The sequence below is a fragment of the Drosophila sulfurigaster genome, chromosome X, assembly GCF_023558435.1.
Source record: "Drosophila sulfurigaster albostrigata strain 15112-1811.04 chromosome X, ASM2355843v2, whole genome shotgun sequence".
In the NCBI taxonomy this organism is placed as follows: domain Eukaryota; kingdom Metazoa; phylum Arthropoda; class Insecta; order Diptera; family Drosophilidae; genus Drosophila; species Drosophila sulfurigaster.
In genome coordinates this window covers 17,769,149-17,788,919 of record NC_084885.1, presented here as the reverse complement: position 1 = coordinate 17,788,919, position 19,771 = coordinate 17,769,149, and the positions used below count along the sequence as shown (strand labels likewise).

At 39.3% G+C, this 19,771-nt stretch overlaps 2 protein-coding genes across 6 annotated transcripts; both read left to right on the top strand.

The window, feature by feature from the left end:
* The first annotated feature begins 174 nt into the window (after positions 1 to 174).
* On the top strand, positions 175 to 1,375 carry LOC133849528 (ADP-ribosylation factor-related protein 1). Its single transcript, XM_062285679.1, has 3 exons — positions 175 to 545; positions 624 to 876; positions 936 to 1,375. Exons 1-3 carry the CDS (start codon positions 453 to 455, stop codon positions 1,190 to 1,192), a joined length of 603 nt encoding a protein of 200 aa, XP_062141663.1. The 5' UTR covers positions 175 to 452; the 3' UTR covers positions 1,193 to 1,375.
* Positions 1,376 to 2,394: 1,019 nt separating this feature from the next.
* On the top strand, positions 2,395 to 12,810 carry LOC133849526 (AP-1 complex subunit gamma-1). 5 transcript variants are annotated; one of them, XM_062285674.1, is made up of 16 exons: positions 2,730 to 2,868; positions 4,572 to 4,784; positions 4,881 to 4,942; positions 5,171 to 5,312; positions 5,401 to 5,589; positions 6,140 to 6,378; positions 6,442 to 6,518; positions 7,101 to 7,118; positions 7,594 to 7,850; positions 8,544 to 9,139; positions 9,421 to 9,559; positions 9,630 to 9,915; positions 9,974 to 10,459; positions 10,524 to 10,667; positions 10,733 to 10,840; positions 10,903 to 12,810. In XM_062285674.1, exons 2-16 carry the CDS (start codon positions 4,768 to 4,770, stop codon positions 11,008 to 11,010), a joined length of 2,868 nt encoding a protein of 955 aa, XP_062141658.1. In that variant the 5' UTR covers positions 2,730 to 2,868; positions 4,572 to 4,767; the 3' UTR covers positions 11,011 to 12,810. The 5 variants fall into 5 exon arrangements, with proteins under 5 accessions (XP_062141655.1, XP_062141656.1, XP_062141658.1 ...); XM_062285671.1 differs by lacking the exons at positions 2,730 to 2,868; positions 4,572 to 4,784 and adding an exon at positions 2,395 to 2,523; XM_062285673.1 differs by lacking the exon at positions 2,730 to 2,868 and having other exon boundaries at positions 4,206 to 4,784.
* The last annotated feature ends 6,961 nt before the right edge of the window (positions 12,811 to 19,771 follow it).

Here is a 19,771-nt window from a genome sequence, read left to right as displayed (position 1 = left end):
TTTAAATGTGTTTTTAAATTTATACGTTAATTGGCGCCACGTCGCCGAACGCTGTTGTGGCGCTGCCAGATCGCCACAATAAAAATGTAAACAAAGTGCATGGCGTTGCCAGTGGCGCATAAACAGCTGTTGCTACCAATTGAATCACCACCGGTTGCCTATCGATAAATCGATGACAACGATAACGACGAGTGAAATTTGCCAGCAAACGCAGTTGTTAACAAGAAATGCTAAATTACAACACATTATTATTGCTGTTAAGAAACAAAAACAAATGCAAAATACATAGTCTCTCTGCTATGCCGACATAGTAGAAACCAAAGCATAAAGCATCCAACTATAACGAAATCTCAAAATTCTTTACTGTCCAGTCTCTTGTTTGTATTTTGTGTTGTGAATTTAATTTAAATGCAATATTTGCTAGCTTAGCTTATAGATTATAAATAAATACAATGTACACATTAATGCATGGCTTCTACAAGCATCTCACACAAAAAGATGAATATTGCGTGGTTATTCTGGGCCTTGACAATGCAGGCAAAACGGTAAGTAAAAAAATAAAGCGATAACAACTTGTGTGGGACACGTTTAAAGTTCGAATGTAATTAAAAAAAAAAATGCAGACCTATCTGGAGGCAGCCAAGACCAAGTTTACAAAGAACTACAAAGGCCTCAATCCGGCCAAGATAACGACAACAGTCGGCCTCAACATAGGCACCATCGATGTGCAGAGCGTGCGACTCAATTTCTGGGACTTGGGTGGACAACAGGAGCTGCAATCACTATGGGACAAATACTATCAAGAATCACATGGCGTCATCTATGTGATCGACTCCAATGATCGCGAACGCATGGACGAAAGCAAAGTGATCTTTGGTATGTCTTTAAAGTCGATTATCTTAATGATGTTTCATGTTCATGTTTCCGTTTGGCAGATAAAATGATTAAGAACGAGCTGTTGTCGGGCGTGCCGCTGTTGATATTGGCCAACAAACAGGACCTACCCGATGTAATGGGCGTGCGGGAGATTAAGCCCGTCTTTCAGCAAGCTGGCACCTTAATTGGACGTCGTGATTGTCTTACAATTCCCGTCTCAGCGCTCACAGGCGAAGGCGTCGACGAGGGCATCAAATGGCTGGTGGAGGCCATCAAACGACATGCTGTAGTGCGTCCGCCGCGTGTAAACGACTAGAGAGAAGCTAATGCTTATAGAGGAGAGGAAAAACACAGGCCAACGAATGATTCCAGAGCGAAACAGAGAGATAGAGAGGAACGTGTACAGAACATAGAACATAGCGTTTAAACATGTATCAAATACATTTCATATATTTATATAGCTCAACAAGGATAATAGATGTACTGTATATTATATACATTTTCAAGAATTGACTTTCACCCAACGCTATTGCTAGCTTATCAGCACAGTCGATGACGCCGTTTGCTTATCCGAAAACCAAATGAATTTGCCGTGTGGCGTTCTCACGATTGTTATACCCGCTCCCTCTCAGCAACTGACTGGGTATTATAAGCTTGTGTGCCAGCAGGAGACATTAATTAAGCAACATCTGTAAATAACTTTCAAAACTTACTATCTGCTTTTCTTTCCGTCTAGTCAAACAGCTAGAAGCCTTGAATACTCAGCCATTGTTTGTAATTCGCTCACTATTTTAAAATGGTAAATTGTTTAACTAACATTTTATGACTCAGTGATAGAGAGTCGAGTACGCTCAACTATCGTGCTTTGCTTACCTGTTTCTTATCAGAGCTGAGCTAAAAAAGCGAGATAAGTTAGTGCGAGTGGCTTTTGGTATGCCTGACATGGCAAAAGCAATATGAGAGCGTCTAGTTGTTGTGTGATAACTACTATACTACCTCTAGGTCTATCTGCAGCTCAACTGCAGCCAGCCCCATGTCCGCGATGTCGATGAATGGGAATGAATGCCACCCCATATATAATAATGTTCAGTCAGTCAGTTAGTCTTCTGTTAGTGGCACAACCGCACGGATTGTGGCGACCACATACAACACTATATTTTACTATATTATAATACAAGTCAACATATTTGTAATATCGTCTCTCATGTGTGCAATAACCGCAGATCAGGGCGCCTTAACAGTCATATTTATAATGAACTCTATGATCGGTGCTGTTTCTTTATAACGATCTTCGACTCTTGTTAGCGTTCGGTATCGATGCATCATCCAGAAAAACGAGGAAAAACAAAAAAGGAAAGCAAAAGAGCGCGTGTGTCTGTGTGTGTTTTTTGGGGGGAGGGATTGAAATCGTAATTACATATAAATGTACATTAGATAACACCTACACACGAATGTGGAGCACACTGTCGTCGTCGTAGTCGCTTATCATTGATATTATACCACCAACGTGTGGAGTGAAAGAGTTTTATTTATTTTCGAGTGTGTGAGTGTATTTACGAAAAACAACAAAAAATACGCCGCTATCATCGTCATGTATCCCTATTACGAGCAGGATTGGAGTGTTTTGCCACCGGAAAACAATCGCAGGTTAGTTTTCAGTTTTTAAATACAAAAATGACGTTATATTCTTGTGAGCGATGCGTTCCTTTGCGATACCTTGCGATTACATCGGCCGGCAGGCATATCGATAGTTGACGATAACACAGCACTGCTGTTGCTGCTACTGTCAAAAATACGAAATGTCAACCGCTTGAGCGCGCTAGCGCTCTCTCGCTCTCACTGCTGTTGGGCTACACACAAGACAACTACTACTACAAAATACTACTACTACTACTGTTGCGCTCATCCATCCATCGTCAACATTTGTGTGGACGGAGCATTTTTGTCGCGTTGTTAAAATTTGCATTTTTTAGAAGTTTTGAAGGCGGCCAGGTTGCTAATAAAACCCAATAAAATAAAAACGTATACATTTAGTGCATGCAAACTATGAAAAGCCATTAAAACGCACGCACACACACAAATTAATTAAATGTTTCGTTTTCCTTGTGACCAAAAAGCAGCATACGCTTAACGCTCATTGCTGTGTTGTTGTGTGCGTGTGACAAGTGTATATATATGTGTGTGTGTGTGTCTCTTTTGATGTGTCTATGTAACTTGGGCTTTCCAATGAAATCACATTAACCCGAAAAGAGTAATGCAATATTTTTGCAAAAATAAATACGTGTTAAGTTACAAGTGGCATATGGGGTTGTGAATGGAACAAAACGACGCATACGTGTTTCTCACTGTGATTTTATGCAAATACATACATACAACAAATATATATGTGTTTTTGCAACGCATGCAATGCACTCGATATAAAAAAAAGTGCCGTGCATATCGATATCGAGAGTATCGATAAGAAAAACAACGCACGAATGACGGCAGCTGTTTTGGTTTTTAGCCATGACTGGTGACTGACTTTGTAACCAAACTGTGTGACTGCCGTTCGGGCCTCTTTAAACCAAAACCAAAAAGTGTGATCAAGTTTTTTAAAGAGTTAATTTGATGTGGCAATTGCGATTGCAATAATTCACGTTGTGTTGTGGTGCTGCTAGCAAACAAATAATAGCGTTTGCAGGATCTATACAATTAATTAGCAGTTATGCTACAAATTCCAATTGGATTTTAATACGCCTCTCTTTCTCTACATATGTGTGCGTGCTGTAGTGTGTGTGTGTGACTGTGTGAGTTGCTGTCAACTCAATGCGCGCTAATCGTCGTCTACCTTGGCTCATGCTTCAAGTGCGGTTTTCGTATTATTCACACAACTGAATTAATCATTTCATCAGCATAGGGGCAGCAAACAAAACTGTGTTTTGCATTCTTTGAGTGTGAGCCTGCCATTTCTTTTTATTTTTTTGTCGTCTTAATTAACACCCTACACAGCCTAGCCTACTTTTTGCTGCCTTTGCGTTGCGTTGCGCTGCGCTTCGTTGGCCAGCACTGGCCAACTACATATGTACATATGGACACATACTTACATATGTGTATGCCCATCTAAAAGGTACTTCATTGCCCATGCATAAAGTACAAATCTATGTATGCGTGTGTAAGCTTAGAGCTTTTTTGTTTGCATTGAACGGCGACAGATCATATGTACGCACATCCATATATGTAACTGTATATTTGTTTTAAGCCTCAGCTTACGCACACATTCCTAAATACATACATATGTATTTTTGTATGTAAACGTTTCATAACTAGCGCAGTCAGCAGCAGCACTGTGTTGATTGTGCTGATATTGTTTGTGCGTGCTTGTGTGTGTTAGTAATAACATAAAGAAGCCCAGCATCACCGTCCGATATCAAGAGTGAGCAGCATAGAGAGAGAGAGAGCGTGAGCGAGAGGTAGCTAGTTAGCAGCTAAAGTTCATATTGCAGTGTTAAAAGTTTTGCAAGTGCAGCTCAGTGTATGCGTATGCATGTGCATGTGTGTGTGTGTGTGCGTGTGTGTGGGAGAGCACAAGAAAAGAGAGACCAAAAATTGCAAGCAAATAGCGGCCGGCTGTCAATGTTGTTGTTACTGTTGCTGCGATCGCAACGCAGCTGTAACAACAGCAACAACTAAAGGTGTTTGCGTGTGTGAAAGCATAGGCCGGCAAGAAGAAGAAGAAGCAGCAGCAACGGCAGAGGAAGAAAAAGTGCAAAGATAAAGAGTTGAACAAGAAAACGACAACAGCAACAAAAAATCAAACAAACACCATCAGCAGTTTCGTCTGCTTGCCACTACCAAAGTGCTACAAAGTGCGGCCGCCGCAGCAGCGCAGTAGAGCAGTAGCATCGCCTCACAATGAATTCCGAGCATGGGTAAATGCCTCAAATAAATACAGTGAAAACGGGAGTGTTCACTGCATATGCCCAAAATATTCACTATACTAATGTTGACTCTTTAATACTCTACAGATTCAATCCAGCCTTCAATATGGCCACCATACGGCAGGCATTCACAGAGGCCGTCGAACGAGGTATGCAAAATAGAAATGTGTTGCCAACCAATTCAAGCAAGCATCCAATTGGAAATGCCTTTTTGCATTGCCATGCCTTTGCCTACTTGTACGCGTTGCCAACCTAAATGCATTTGCCTACATGGCGTTTGTTGCCAACCAACTAATCATCCAACTTGAATTGCCTTCGCCTACGCGTGTGCGCACTTCGTTCTCTTTCTTTCATTCGTTGTTGCTGTTGATGTACAGTGAGAATGCCGACGCCCACACGACTGCGTGATCTTATACGGCAAATACGAGCTGCCCGAACGGCAGCCGAGGAGCGAGCTGTGGTGAACAAAGAGTGCGCCTACATACGCAGCACATTCCGTGAGGAGGACTCCGTCTGGCGGTGAGCACAGTCTCTCTTTTTTTTTTTGAAATTGTCTTTCACTATGCATGCAATATTAACCTTTGACTCTTTTACTCGCTCTCTTTAGTTGTCGGAACATTGCTAAGCTGCTGTACATACACATGCTTGGCTATCCGGCGCATTTTGGCCAACTCGAGTGCCTCAAGCTGACGGCGAGCACGCGTTTCACAGATAAACGAATTGGCTACTTGGGCGCCATGTTGCTGCTGGACGAACGTCAGGATGTCCACTTGCTGATCACGAACTGCTTGAAAAAGTGAGCTAATGGAATTTATTGATATAGTATTAAGTTAAGCTTAGCTTCAGTTCAGCTTTGGCTTCAATTGTAAATTAATGCAAAAACTAAGCGAGGAGATAGAGCAAAGATCTTTAAATGAGTGTTAGAAACATGAAAACACCGAAACTTTAAGCAATGTATTCTTATGCTAAACCACAGATTAATTGTCATCTAAATGGGCTCTAAAGTAACTAGATATTTGTAGTGCAATGTAAACTGGAAGCCTAATGTTTTAACACAAGTTGAATAATTTATACAGCTATTTGGATTACTTTATTACTTCTTTATTAATATCGTACTACCTTACCTTAGTATCTTAGTATCTTACTACCTTGCAACTTACTACGTACTACTTACCTTAGCATTTTGCTACTTTAGTATCTTGATATAATACTTTACCATCTTACTACTTACTACCTTATGTTAATATCTTACTACGTTACTACCTTATTATAAGCATACCATTTAAATGATTTGTTATTGGAATTTGTGGTTTAACAACTTGATTAATCTATCGTTTCATTTGCAGTGATCTGAACAGCTCGACACAGTTTGTGGTTGGACTGGCGCTGTGTACGCTGGGAGCGATTGCATCGCCGGAGATGGCGCGTGATCTGGCCAGCGAGGTGGAGCGATTGATGAAATCGCCCAATACGTACATACGCAAAAAGGCGACACTTTGTGCATTCCGTGTCATTCGACGTGTGCCCGAGCTGATGGAGATATTTTTGCCAGCGACACGTTCGCTGCTCAGCGAGAAGAATCACGGTATGACATAGAGAATATATATGAATTTCAACAATAGTTAATTGAACACTCCCAATTTTATAGGCATACTGATAACCGGCGTTACGCTGATTACGGAAATGTGCGAGAACAGCTCGGATACGTTGATGCATTTCAAAAAGGTAAGTTTGCTGGACGTGACGGCTCTGGACGGGGACCCAAGGCAGGCAAAGAGAGACAACAAATAACAAAAACAAAAAAAAAGAGAAAAAAATACTAAAAAAAATAAAACAGCTTCAACAGCTAGCAACCAGCGTGGTTTTGCGATCCTCTCATTGAATTCACCAAACCAAAAACAAAATGAAAAAACCCATCTCGAAACGTTTTTGGGCAGCCTAATGTATCTCGTTATTATTACTTGTTGTATACTTTCTATATACATATATTTTACTATTACTTCTATATATATGATGTATATTGAATATTGTGAATTCATCTTTTTCGTTGCTCCCCTTTTGGTCAAACCAAAACCAAAACTGATCATCCATCTACTCGTATATTTGTTATTGTCCCACAATTTGTCTTCGTTTAATTGTATTATTGTTTTTATCGCTTTGTAAACACATTAATTGAAACCATTTTGACAAAACGACAAACCAAACACACACATATTTTGTATTCTACTTACAAAATTAACGCTTGTTTGTTTTTGATCGAAAACCGCGCAAAACACAAAATGAAATTTGTTGTAATTTGCTTGCCAGGATAGCGGAAATCGAGAGGTATGATTGCGATTTGTGCCTTTATTAACAAATAATATTCGTATTTCCCCTCTTAATTGTCAATATTATTATCGTTGTTGTTGTTGTTCTAGTTCTTGTTGTTGTTTACTGTTGTTCTTTTTGTATTTTTTTTTTTCGTAATATAATATTTCACCCCCTTGTTGGCTTATATTTATTTTACCGTTTTTCCCTCAATTATTTTAGTTAAATAATTTGCTGCAATATTTCTCTGAGTATCTTCCTACTCGCTCTTGCACACTTGCACAGACTAGCGCTGTTGCACTCGCACACACGCACACAAATTACACGACACACTTTTTAGATTTGCCAACTCTTTTCCACACACTATCTTTATATTTCCCTGTCTCTCTCTCTCTTTCTCTTTTTTCCCACTTTTAATGCACTTATTTGTTTGTCCAATTTGCACATTTAATACGTTCTGCTTTCTCTCTCTCCGCTTTCACTTATGGTGCAGATCGTGCCGAATCTGGTGCGCATCCTGAAGAGCCTCATCCTGGGCGGCTATTCGCCGGAGCACGATGTCAGCGGCGTCAGCGATCCGTTCCTGCAGGTGAAAATCCTTCGCTTGTTGCGCATTCTCGGTCACAATGATCCGGATGCCTCCGAGGCGATGAACGATATATTGGCGCAGGTGGCCACGAACACGGAGACCAGCAAAAATGTGGGCAACACCATTCTCTATGAGACGGTGCTCTCCATTATGGATATACGGTAAGTTTATCTTTTGTTAAGATATTTCAATTTATTTCTTTACTGACAAAAGCGTAAGTGTTCTTACTTTATGACCGAAGGAAATTTATGTTCGATTATATATTCTAAATATTATATACTCTAAAACCATATTCTTATACATTAAATCAATGTATTCATATCCGTCTGTCTGTCTGTCCGTTCATTTAAACACCTTTATCTCAAAGACTATGAAAGCTAACGTCATAAAACTATCTGGCAATGCTTGTCTATGTTAAACGCAGCCTTTTGCATTTCAAAATTAGTGCACTACCCACAAATTGACTTAAAAATGACATAGAAAGTTACCAATTCCAAATTTAACATTTCAATTTAAGTTTTCATAAGTTGTTATATAACATGTGAGCTATTTGTTGAGTGAACAGTTTTAATATAAGGCTGCAATGTTAATGTTTCCAGTTCAGTTAGACGTAATGTTATTAAGATGTTAATATTTTCAAATAGGGAAAAAGATAAGAGCTATCTGACAATCAATCACTCTCAATTATTGTTTTTTTTTATCAGTTGTCTTCTTTATTTATTGTCATGCTAGTTTGTAGCTTTTTAGCGCTCTGATTAAATTGTGTAACATAACTAAGTATAATTTCCTATATCTTTACCAAGTATTTTAATTACTTTTATTACATATATATAATTTGCACTCTTCTGTTACAGCTCGGAGGGCGGTCTGCGTGTGCTGGCTGTGAACATTCTGGGCCGCTTTCTACTCAACTCGGACAAGAACATCCGTTATGTGGCCCTCAACACACTGCTGCGAACGGTGCACGCGGACACATCGGCTGTGCAACGGCATCGTACAACCATTTTGGAGTGCCTCAAGGATCCGGATGTCTCGATACGACGCCGGGCAATGGAACTATCGTTTGCACTGATCAATGCACAAAACATACGTACAATGACCAAGGAGCTGCTGCTGTTCCTCGAGAAGGCCGACGCCGAATTCAAGGCCCAATGCAGCTCGGGCATGATCTTGGCCGCCGAACGTTATTCGCCGAATTCACGTTGGCATCTGGACACCCAGTTGAGTGTGCTGATAGCCGCTGGCAATTATGTGCGCGACGATGTTGTCTCATCCACCATCCAGCTGGTGTCGAGCAGTCCGGTGCCAGAGCAAACATATATCACGAATCGCTTCTGGGAATCGCTGCAGGTGGCCAATCATTGTGAGGATAAGCAGCCGCTGCTGCAGGTTGCCGTTTGGGCCATAGGCGAATACGGTGATCTGTTTATGTATGGCGCCAATGAGGATGGTAAGTCAGAAGTTTACATTATATACGATATATGTTGATAAATGCACCCTCGTTCTGTATACAACAAAATTATGCAATTATCTGCAATGTTCAGTTTTGTAATCTCAAAAGTCGTATTGCATTTTTTTGAAGCTTAACAGCTTTTGCGCTTTAAACTGATTCTTTTGATAAACGAAAAAAGCAGTTAAATCAATCAGTGGCATCATTTTAGGTGCCAATAACATTTGAATTAAAATTTTGCTATATATTTAAATTGAATTCTATTTTTTAATTGCGTACAGAGTTTGAACGTCCCACGGAGAGCGATCTGATCGCTGTGTATCATAAGTTTTTAACCTCTGCTCAAGTGTCGACCACAAGCAAGCAATATGCGCTCGTCTCCTTGGCCAAGCTGAGCACGCGCCTCCAGCAATGCGTGGAGTAAGTGATCCTAATTCTTTCACTGCTTTCAACTTTATATTAATTATGTTACTTATTTGTGTTGTTGCAGAGAAATCCAGGCATTGATTACCTCGTTTGGCAGCCATCTGAATGTGGATCTGCAGCAGCGTGGCGTTGAGTTTACGCAACTCTTTGGCAGCTATAAGCATTTGCGCCCACCGCTGCTGGAGAAGATGCCCGCCATGCAGATCAGTCGCATCAGTTCGCAGAATGGCGAAAGCGGCGGCTCCTTCGATGACAACAGTCCCGATGTCATCGAGAATGGCATCGAGATTGGCGGCAGTGGCGCACATCCGTTAATCGAAAGCAATATGAATACCATGGGTGACAATACGGTAAGCAGTTGAGTTAAATTTGAATATCAATTCACTTGCTAATATCTCTTTATTGTAGAACATTCTATTGGATTTGTTGGGCAGTACAGATCTGTCGGCGGGTGGCCCAAGCGATTTGGCCATGGCCACAGATCTATCAAATGCGGTGCATAAAAAGAATACACGCAATGCCAACAATGAGACGCCGTCCACCAACAATCAGGATCTACTCGATTTGCTCGATCTGGACATGTCGACACCATCGACAACAACGTCCGTTATGGGCACCACGGATCTGGGCAATGTCAACAATATGATGAACCTGCGTGGCATCGATTTAAATATGGGCTTTGGTGGTGGCGGTGGCGGTGGCGTCGGCAGCGGCGTTGGTCTTGGTGCCATCGATGCCATGGCCAGCAGCATACCCACAAATGGCAACGATTTGGCCAGCATGTTGGGCGGCCTCGGTGCGCCGGCTAATAATGCTGTGCTGCCGTCGCTCGGTGGCGATAATTTGCTCGGCGAACTGAATGCCACAACGACGGCAACCAACAATGTGACAGTGGTAAACATTTGTCGAATATCATATTTATAAATCTTCTTATATTAATGCTGTGTATTTGCTTTAGCCTCCGCAGGGTCCAAAGCTGACGGCCCTGGACAAGAATGGACTGCTGGTGCAGTTGGTGCCGTTGAGGGGCAGCGATTGCATGAAGATATTTATGACAACCACAAATAGCTCAGACAATACATTGGAGCAGTATTTGCTAAAGGCAAGTGATGCAATTACACTTATTTAAATGCATTTATATTCATTTATAATTTTTGCACTTTGCAGGCGGCGGTGCAGAAGAGTTTCGAGCTGCAAATGCTGCCGCCATCGGGTTCGGTGCTGCCGCCGGGTGGCGTTATAACGCAGGAAATGCGCGTCGTTGCCACATCGAATGTAAGCTTGACAATGCATTTCAGCTTTTTTTAGCTTAACTAACTTTTTCTTCACTTTTTAAGGCGGTACTGCGCATGCGTTTGCGCATTCAATACACGCTCGATGGCCAGCAGCTGGTGGAGCAGACGGAGGTTAGCGGTTTTCCGGATCAGCAGCCGCCTATTGAATAAGCAACGTGTATTATCGCAAGTGTGTTAGCTTAAAGACCACACACACACACACACACAAAAACACGCAGACACCCACACACACACACACAGTGACAGAGTAGAGCACAGCTAAATACAGAGAGGTTGCCACACGCATATATATATTGTAAAATAAGTTAACACAGTGAACCACAAGCACACACATACAACACACACACAATCGCGCCCATTTATTCACACACAGGATAAGAAAGCAGCCGCAGCAACAGCAGCTACAACCTACGAAGTTCATTTCTTCACTTGTCACCAAGGATATAATTCTCTTCTCATTCAACAAACTCAAACAACATCTTCAGACTGCTCTTCTGCCTCCGTTAATTGAGCCATCTTCAATTGATTAAATGCGAATATACTATGGGAATGTGTGAACCTGAATGATGAGTATAATGCGATTTGAAAACCATTTTTTTTTTTACTCTAGTACCAATTATATATTTATAATTTCTACATGTGTGTGTACGTGTAAAAGCTCTATCTACAGTTCTTTATTTGTTCTTGTCAAAACTATTGTTTATCTTTTTTATTAGTATCTGCAATTCTTATTTAATATTCTACTATTACTGCTTTAACAACAACTACAACTACTATTATTATTAATATTATATGCTATTATTATGGTTATTATGATTTTTTGCCTTTATTTTCCGTGTGTGTAAACCGTTCTGTGTAAAAGACAACAATTCAGTTTTAATATAAGACAATAAAGTCATTTGAAAGCGTCAAGCCACATAATAATAATAATACATTATATAGCCACTACACTACAATTGTAAATTGCAACAATTAACAAGACAACAGCAACAACAACAACAAACACAACATGAATGTGACAAAAAACAAAATTGTGTATACTTAGCAAAAAAACGAAAAAAAAAACTAAAGAAAAAAAAACGCAGCGCATTTATTTCAAGCTTAGCATTTTTCAGAAAGAAAAAAGAAAAGTCAAGAGCAGAGAGCTGATCGATAATAAAAGAGTCAATGGTATATCGATCGATTCAGCGCTTGCTTAGCGCATAGTTATTATTATTATTACAATTCTTATATATATATATATAGATGAAACTTAATTTTTGTTATATATGTATGTATGTGTAATATGTATTAAGCTCGTATGAATTTTTTTTTTTTGGGTTTGTATCCAACTAAGAAGGCTCTTAAACGGCAGGCTGCACATTGTGACGTCACACAATGGAAGGCTGGCGACTGCCCTTACACACACACACACACACACACAGACACTCAAACACACACAGACACTCAAACACACACATATAGATACATGCAAAATGCAATTTGCAATTGCAATTGCTATTTTAAAAAAAGCTCAGCACACCGTGTGGCCTACATTTCCACATTCTAATAACCGATAAATTGTTATTTCCTGTGCGCACGTACTTAAAAAATTAAAAATAAAAATTATATTACAACAAATAAATTCAACAGAGAATGAAACTGCACGAGCAGAAAGCACTGTGGAAAAACTAGATAATTATAATATACATATATAAATATAACAAAAATATACAGAAATGAAATTAAAAAAAAAAGAAAAGAAAACCACAACAAATACTATATATATATATACATAATTGATAACTGGTAACACTTAGTTTTTGGGGCGGGAATGGGGAACGGTAATTAACAACAAATAATGTGAAAAGAAACCAACATTTATGTACTATTATTATGTATGTATTGATTATACACACAACAAACAAACAAATATAACAATAACAGCAACAAATAAAAAAACAAAACAAATGTCATGCAGCAGATTGAGAAATGAAAAAAGAAAAAAAACCGAAAAAATAACAACTAAATGAATAACAAACAACATTAACATATTGTACAATATCTTATATATATTTTTTTTGTATTCATCAAAAACCTTTGAGCTGAAATAAACACCAACATTTTGTTTTATCAAAAGACAAGATATCGCCGAATCTTTGCTTACGTACCTAACCTCAATATTCCGACTGCCAATAACCTGAAACTAAACACTCGCAATTTTCTAATAACTTGGCTATAAATTTAATACAATATTCGCAACCTCAAATCAACAACTTGTGAAAATTTGTAAAATCGTTAAAAATACATAAACGGAATTTAACGTATTCATCATCATGGAACATCTTTTGGCACATCCTTGCAATTGGTTTGGGTGCCAGCGTTCCGTTGATTGCACTCTTCGGGCGTGCTCTTCCACAGCAAGGCGGCACAGAACTTGGCACAGTTCAGTTTGCCACTGCCATCGGTGTCCACCACATCGATCATGCGTTGGATGTCCTCTTCGCTGTTCTCGTAACCAAACACACTCATCATTCCTTTCAGTTCGCGGGCGCTTATCGATCCGCTGCCATCGACGTCGAGTATGGCAAACGTATTGCAAATCTCTGCCATCTTATCTTCACTTAATTTGTCCATGATAATTTTTGTTTATTTCTCGAAAATAACATCAATTCAATGAGAGAGAGAGAGAGCACAAATAAAATACCGAAATTAATCGCAAATAACTCGATGTTAAAACTTTACTTTACTCTTTTTTTAAGTAGATTTTTTTTTATTCTTTGTCGGCAGCTGACGACGGAGATTATGAGTGACATAGAACTTTAAATATTAACAGCAATACACTTGACTTGCTAGGATCAACATTATTTTAAATTTTCTTATTCTTTATTTTTTGTTGCATACTTTGAGGCTGCTGTTATGCGTATAGCTATATTAATTATAGCTATAACTCGGCAGGATCTGGGCGGATTTCGAAAGGACCTACATTTTTGGGCTCACACAGGCCAACGCTATCGATTGGCAGTCCAGGATTTTGAAGATGCAACCAAAAAAATTGACGAAAATATTTCCAAGGGGGAGGCATGCAAAAATTGTCCTGAATTCGAGTTTCGTGCTGTAACTCCGCCATTTTAAGGACTATTTTGATGTCCTTTTCCAGATCGTTAGGTATTAATGTAAGCATACATAATTGATAACAATATCCTTGAAAGTCCTTCAAACAACTGAGATATAAGGACTTATTTATATTCAAAAAATAAGCTATATCTCTGGAGTCCTTGCCAGGATAGGGATCGGCTTAGTGCCAAACAGTTACTTTTTGTTAGTCCCATCGACTGACCAAAGGACATTCAAATTGTTTCATTAGGTTCAGAGTTAGACAGGATTTTTTGTTTTTCGCAACTTTTTCCTCGCTCTGAAGACAAAATTTTTTAAGTGTTGCGATCCTTAGATGACTCCGTAATTTTTTGATGCCATTCGATAGATTTCGATGCCATGAATTGCATGCAACAAGTCCGCCCGAAATGTTCAAGGATATGGCGGAGATAGAATCATTTTTGTCATTTGAGTCTATGTGCAGTAAATCAATTTTTTGTTGCATACTTTGAGGCGCTACCAATAAAATGTTGAACTTCATTGTAGATAAAACTCAGCAGGATGTGCAATGATTTTGAAGAGATGCGCATCAGTTTGTTCCTATGTATTAACACTATAGCTGGAGATTCGAGGATTTCTAGAAAACAAAAACTTATTGAATATAATGAAAAATTCGGTATTTAAAAGTTTTCAGTACTAAAAAGTTTTGTATTTATTTTTTATTTAGATGTTAATAGCAGGAAATGTAAATATTAGTTAAAACAATGAAAAAATCTTCACGACCAGAAAGACACATGTTTATATTTTTAATAAGGTATTCAAAAATAAAAGAAAATTTCATTTTTAATTTGTTTTAAAAAAAAATTTGAATATTACAAATTGTATATTAATTGATGTAATTAAATTTGTATTAATAAAATCTTCAAAACATTTTATGTTTCATGATTAATGCTAGCATAATAAACAACGTTAACAAAATAATAATGTTAAATGTTAAATTAAATTATATTTTATAAAAAAAAATTTTTGAAGCTTGCCATATGCTAAGTTTCCCTCATAAGTGTCTAAAATATTATCCAAGTTCACTTCTGTCGACAGTAATTAATTAACACGACATCACAAAACTCGAACAATTTTGACAACTTCGTCTTGTTGAGCTCAGTTTTGTTGGTTTATCTAAACGTGATTGATTTGTCTGCGTGGATTTATTTAGTCGGCTTATGTTTAATCCCAGACGTGACTTGTCATAGTCAAAGCAAATAAATGTGCTTAAACTAAATACTCTTAGTTACGCGTAATACAATACTACCTTATTTACACACAACGACTCTCTCCCTCTCTCTCTCTCTCTCTCTCTCTCTCACTCTCGTACTTATAGAAGACAAATTGCAGTGACTATTCAAAAATCAGTGATTGCAGCCTTAACAGCTTGTCAGTGGCTGTCAAGTGGAGGGGCAAGTGGGAAGCTGCAAAGCGAAGCTGAAAGAGATTTACAATGAGACATGGCCGTAATACCCAATCTGATTGTCTTTTAATAACACAAGCCGAAAATCAAGTGTAACGTAAAGCGAATTAGATGAAATCTCTGAGATACAATACTCGCATCAACATGTTACCGCCCGTCACAGCTGTCAATTGCAGTGGCAGCCCCAACAGGAGGCAGTGGCAGCTCAGTGCAAAGCAGTAGGCAGTACACAGAACACACAGTAGGACAGTAGCTATTAGAGATGAGCGCGTGACAGCATACCTCTCAGATGGACAATGCAATATAAATTTATTTTTAATCTTTTTATGGAACATTTATATTACCAATAAATACTTATGTATATCATCATTAGGCTATACAAAATAAGTAATATTAATATTTTTTGAAACTACTATTTTAAATAACAATGATTTTTTTTTAAATAATAACATAACATAAATACGCAACATATTAAATATGTTTAATTTCTTTTACAAAATTTTATTTTTATGGATTTATATTTTCTAAAAATGAATACTATTTTTTTTCAACTTTTCCAATAATAATTATTTTTTAATCTAAAAAAAAAACATTGTTATGATGCAGACAATGCATAAAATATACTTAAAAACAAATAATGGTTTATTTTTCTTGTTTTTTTTTTTTAAATTACTATGCCAAAATAAGTAACTTAACCAAAGTAGCTTAATAAAAATTAATAAAACTAAATAATATAGCAACTTTTTACTTGAAAAATGTTCCTTTAAAATTTTGTATTTTATAGAATATATTTTTTGATTGACAAAATTGTTTCATTTACTTTATTTTTAGAACTTCACATTACTCTCTCTTTATTATTGCTGTGTGTCCACATCTTGCCAACACATGTCGCATACTTTATGCGTGCAACGCTTTGTTTATTGAACAATGCTGTCAAAAAGAAAAGAAATTAGGTCGTGTCACGACCAACAAAGTCAACACGACACGCGTCCAGCACTCAAGGTAAAAGTATCAGCTCATCATCATCATCTCCATATCTACACAGACAGCTGTGACGGGCAAAAGTTCTTTCTATAGCCTCTTCAGCTAGTCAGCTCTTCGGCCAAGCAGCTGTCGTCGGCCATCGTCGGGGACGACATCGTTCTCGACGTCAGCGTAAGCGTCAGCGTCAACGTCGACATCGACGGCGACGTCGTTGTGTTATCGTCGTGTCTGACTCTCGCGCGTTCGCCGCGTAACCTTTGGTAAGGTTAAATGTGAGCGCAGCACCCGCGAATTGTGCCACGCCAAGAGCAGCAGTAGAGTAGCAAGAGCAAGAGCAAGGCAAGGCTTTACTTTATTTGTAGTTGCCGATGTTGTTGTTGTTGTTGCTTTTGCTGCTGTCGTTGCCTGTTTCCTGCCCATTGTGTTGTGTGTTGTGTTGTAAGTATATGTTGTGAGTGAGCGTATTTTGTGGCGAGGCGAAGCGCCGACGCACTGGCTGCTGTTGTCTGTTATCTTTCTTTTTTTTTTGCTTACTTGTCGGATATGGATACCGTATTATCCTTTGCATCGAACCACTCTGGCATGCAGAGCATCGAACATGTTTGACAGCGTCACGTGCAAACCGAACCGACGCGAACCGAACTCAATCGAATCGAACTCAAACACACACCTACAGTGTGTTGGTGCGTTGACTGTGTGTGTCTGCGTGTAGGTGTGTGCTATAAACAGAGCCAGCATCATCTCTATGCGTTTGTGTGTATCTATGGTAGTGTATGTGTGTGTGTTTGTGTGTTGTATATCAATCGGCCTTTGGGCGGCTGGCTTGTCCCCAAACACACAGGCAGAGCCTCCGCCTCCTCCTCTCCACTCTGCCCTCTCCACTTGCTCTGACAGCGCCGCTGGCGTTGAGAGCGCGAAGCACCAAAAACAACAACGACCACAACAGCAACAACAACAACAACCGACAACAGCAGCAGTAGCAGTAGCAACAGCTACAGCAGCAACAACAAAAACAAGAGGAAAAAAAGTAATTTTGTGCAACGATGCGACCCTTGGCCAAAAATTGTAATGAGAAACCTTTTATGGCACAAACACATGCTCGCTTTTTGTCTTCGTCTCCTCCCCCTTTCTACTTCAACTGCTCTTCATCCTCCGCCCTCCAACCCCACCCCCGACCCCCTTTTCCTTTGCTCATCCGCTTGTCTAGTGTTTTTAGAATAAATGTTGTTGCTCTTTTGCCAGCTTTTGAGTTTTGTAGTCTAATTTATTTTATTTTTCTTGCTTTTCTGCAGCCTCTTCTTCTTTTGTTTTTTACCTCCATCCTTTTTCCATCATTGACGTCGTCGTTAACGTCCTTTAGCATTTTTGGTTTTTTGTTTTCTGTTTTTTTTTTCTTTTTTTGTTGTTTGGTTTTGTTTTTTGTCTACTTAAAGTTAATAATTTGTGTTGTTTATTGTAATACAATATGTTTGTAGGTACACGCTATATGCTTCAATATTTTCATATTTTCCATTTTCCATTTGAATTTTCTTGGTTTTTCCACTTGAATTTTCTTTCTTTTTCCTTGCAAAATTCCTTACATATTTGTAATTTGCATTTTTCATCCTCTTGTCTCTTTATGTTATCAGCTATTTTGTACAAATGAGTGTAAAAATTATACAGAAAGTAAAATATTAACTGAAAATAGGAAGAACGACATTTAAATACACTTTCTGTGTGTGCAATATGTTGGGGAAATATTTGGCTGAACAATACAATAGAAATTGATTTGATTTTTTGTATTTTTAATTTGCAATTTTCGCACAATCATTGCTATGACAGCTATAGGCTATAGCCAACCGATTCGGTCAGTTGGGGCATAGCAACCGCCTACAGCAATAAGACGTGGCTGTTGCGAAGTTTCATCAAGATTGCTTCATAACTGAGCGACTAATTTGCATAGAAAGAGGCGGACAGACAGACAGACAGGCAGACGGACGGACGGACAGACAGAAATGTGTAGTGAAGGACACACGACTCAATCGACTCTCAGCTTGTGGCTTGACTTTTGATTAGAAATTGTGAAGAAAGCAAAAAAATGCTAGAGACATACACGACTTGCCAATACTCTGTGCAGTTCTAAACGGTAGCACAGCATGGCCACCTTGTTGGGTCATTTACAGGGTATAAACGACCAAAAAAAACACAACAGCAACAAAGTAAACAAACCGAAATCAAATTGCTGCTGCTTCTTGGGCTGTTTTGGCAGGTGGCTGCTGCTTTGGCTGATGACGTCGAGTAGCTAACCGAGTGAACACACACACACACACACACACACAGACAAGTACATGTGTATGTGTGTATATTGCCCATGGGAACAGAAAGAAAGAGAGCGAGAGAGAGAGAGAGCAAACATCGGGCATCGAATTGCCCATAACATTGTAATTGCTTTTTGATAAATGAAGCACGCGCTGCACAGCTGACAGCAGCAACAACAACAGCAACAGCAACAAGAACAACTCAAACAACAAATAGGAGTAAAAATCTGAGGCATTGAGGCATTGAGGCATCGAGGCTGTCGCATAAAACGACTCACTCAAGTGTTGCCCCAGAGCTGGGGCCACGCACTCGGCAAGACAATTTAAAATGTTGAAAAATGCTCAGCTAATTGGCAGTTGACAGCGTCAAGCACAAGGGAATGAGTCGAGGGCAGAGCAGGCCAGGGGTGTGGCAGTGTGGCAGTGTGGGTGTAAGGCAAAGTAAAATGGGAGGCTGCTGCCGGGAGCCATATAAATTTAATTTGGTTTATAAAAAGTGCTTGAGAACGAGCACACAGAATGGAGACCAAGCTGGGAAGCCAAGTGGCCAACGAACCAACGAACCAACGACCGACGACCGACGACCAACAAAATGCCCCACAGTTAGAGAAGCCCGCGTTGCAGCCTTCTCTGGTACAACCCCTTAGCTCTCCCAAAATGGAACTTGAGATAATGCAACTTGAGATTTGTTGTTGTACAGTGTGGGCTATATAACATTGAGCAAACAGCAAATGACAGAGAGAACAGGGTCGGAGGGAGCAAGGGAGGAAGGGAGGGAGGAGAAAGCGACTGGGGAACCGACCCTAGAGCTGTGTCTAGTGGCATTTCGCTTCTATTTTTTTTCTTCATTTTTTTGGTATTGAAATTCAAAACAATTCCTCAAGTGGAACACACAATCTGTAACGATGCTGTTTACCTTTGCGTCATCCAAAACTCTTACAACTAGCGTGTGTTACCGTACAATAAGGTGTTACAATGTGTAAAAATAAATCACGAAATTGGAGTAAGCACAAGCTGCAACCAAGCGAGCTAACAGTTACTTGATACAATTTCGAGAGCAGTGAATGCGGGACGGGGGGAGAACGCATCT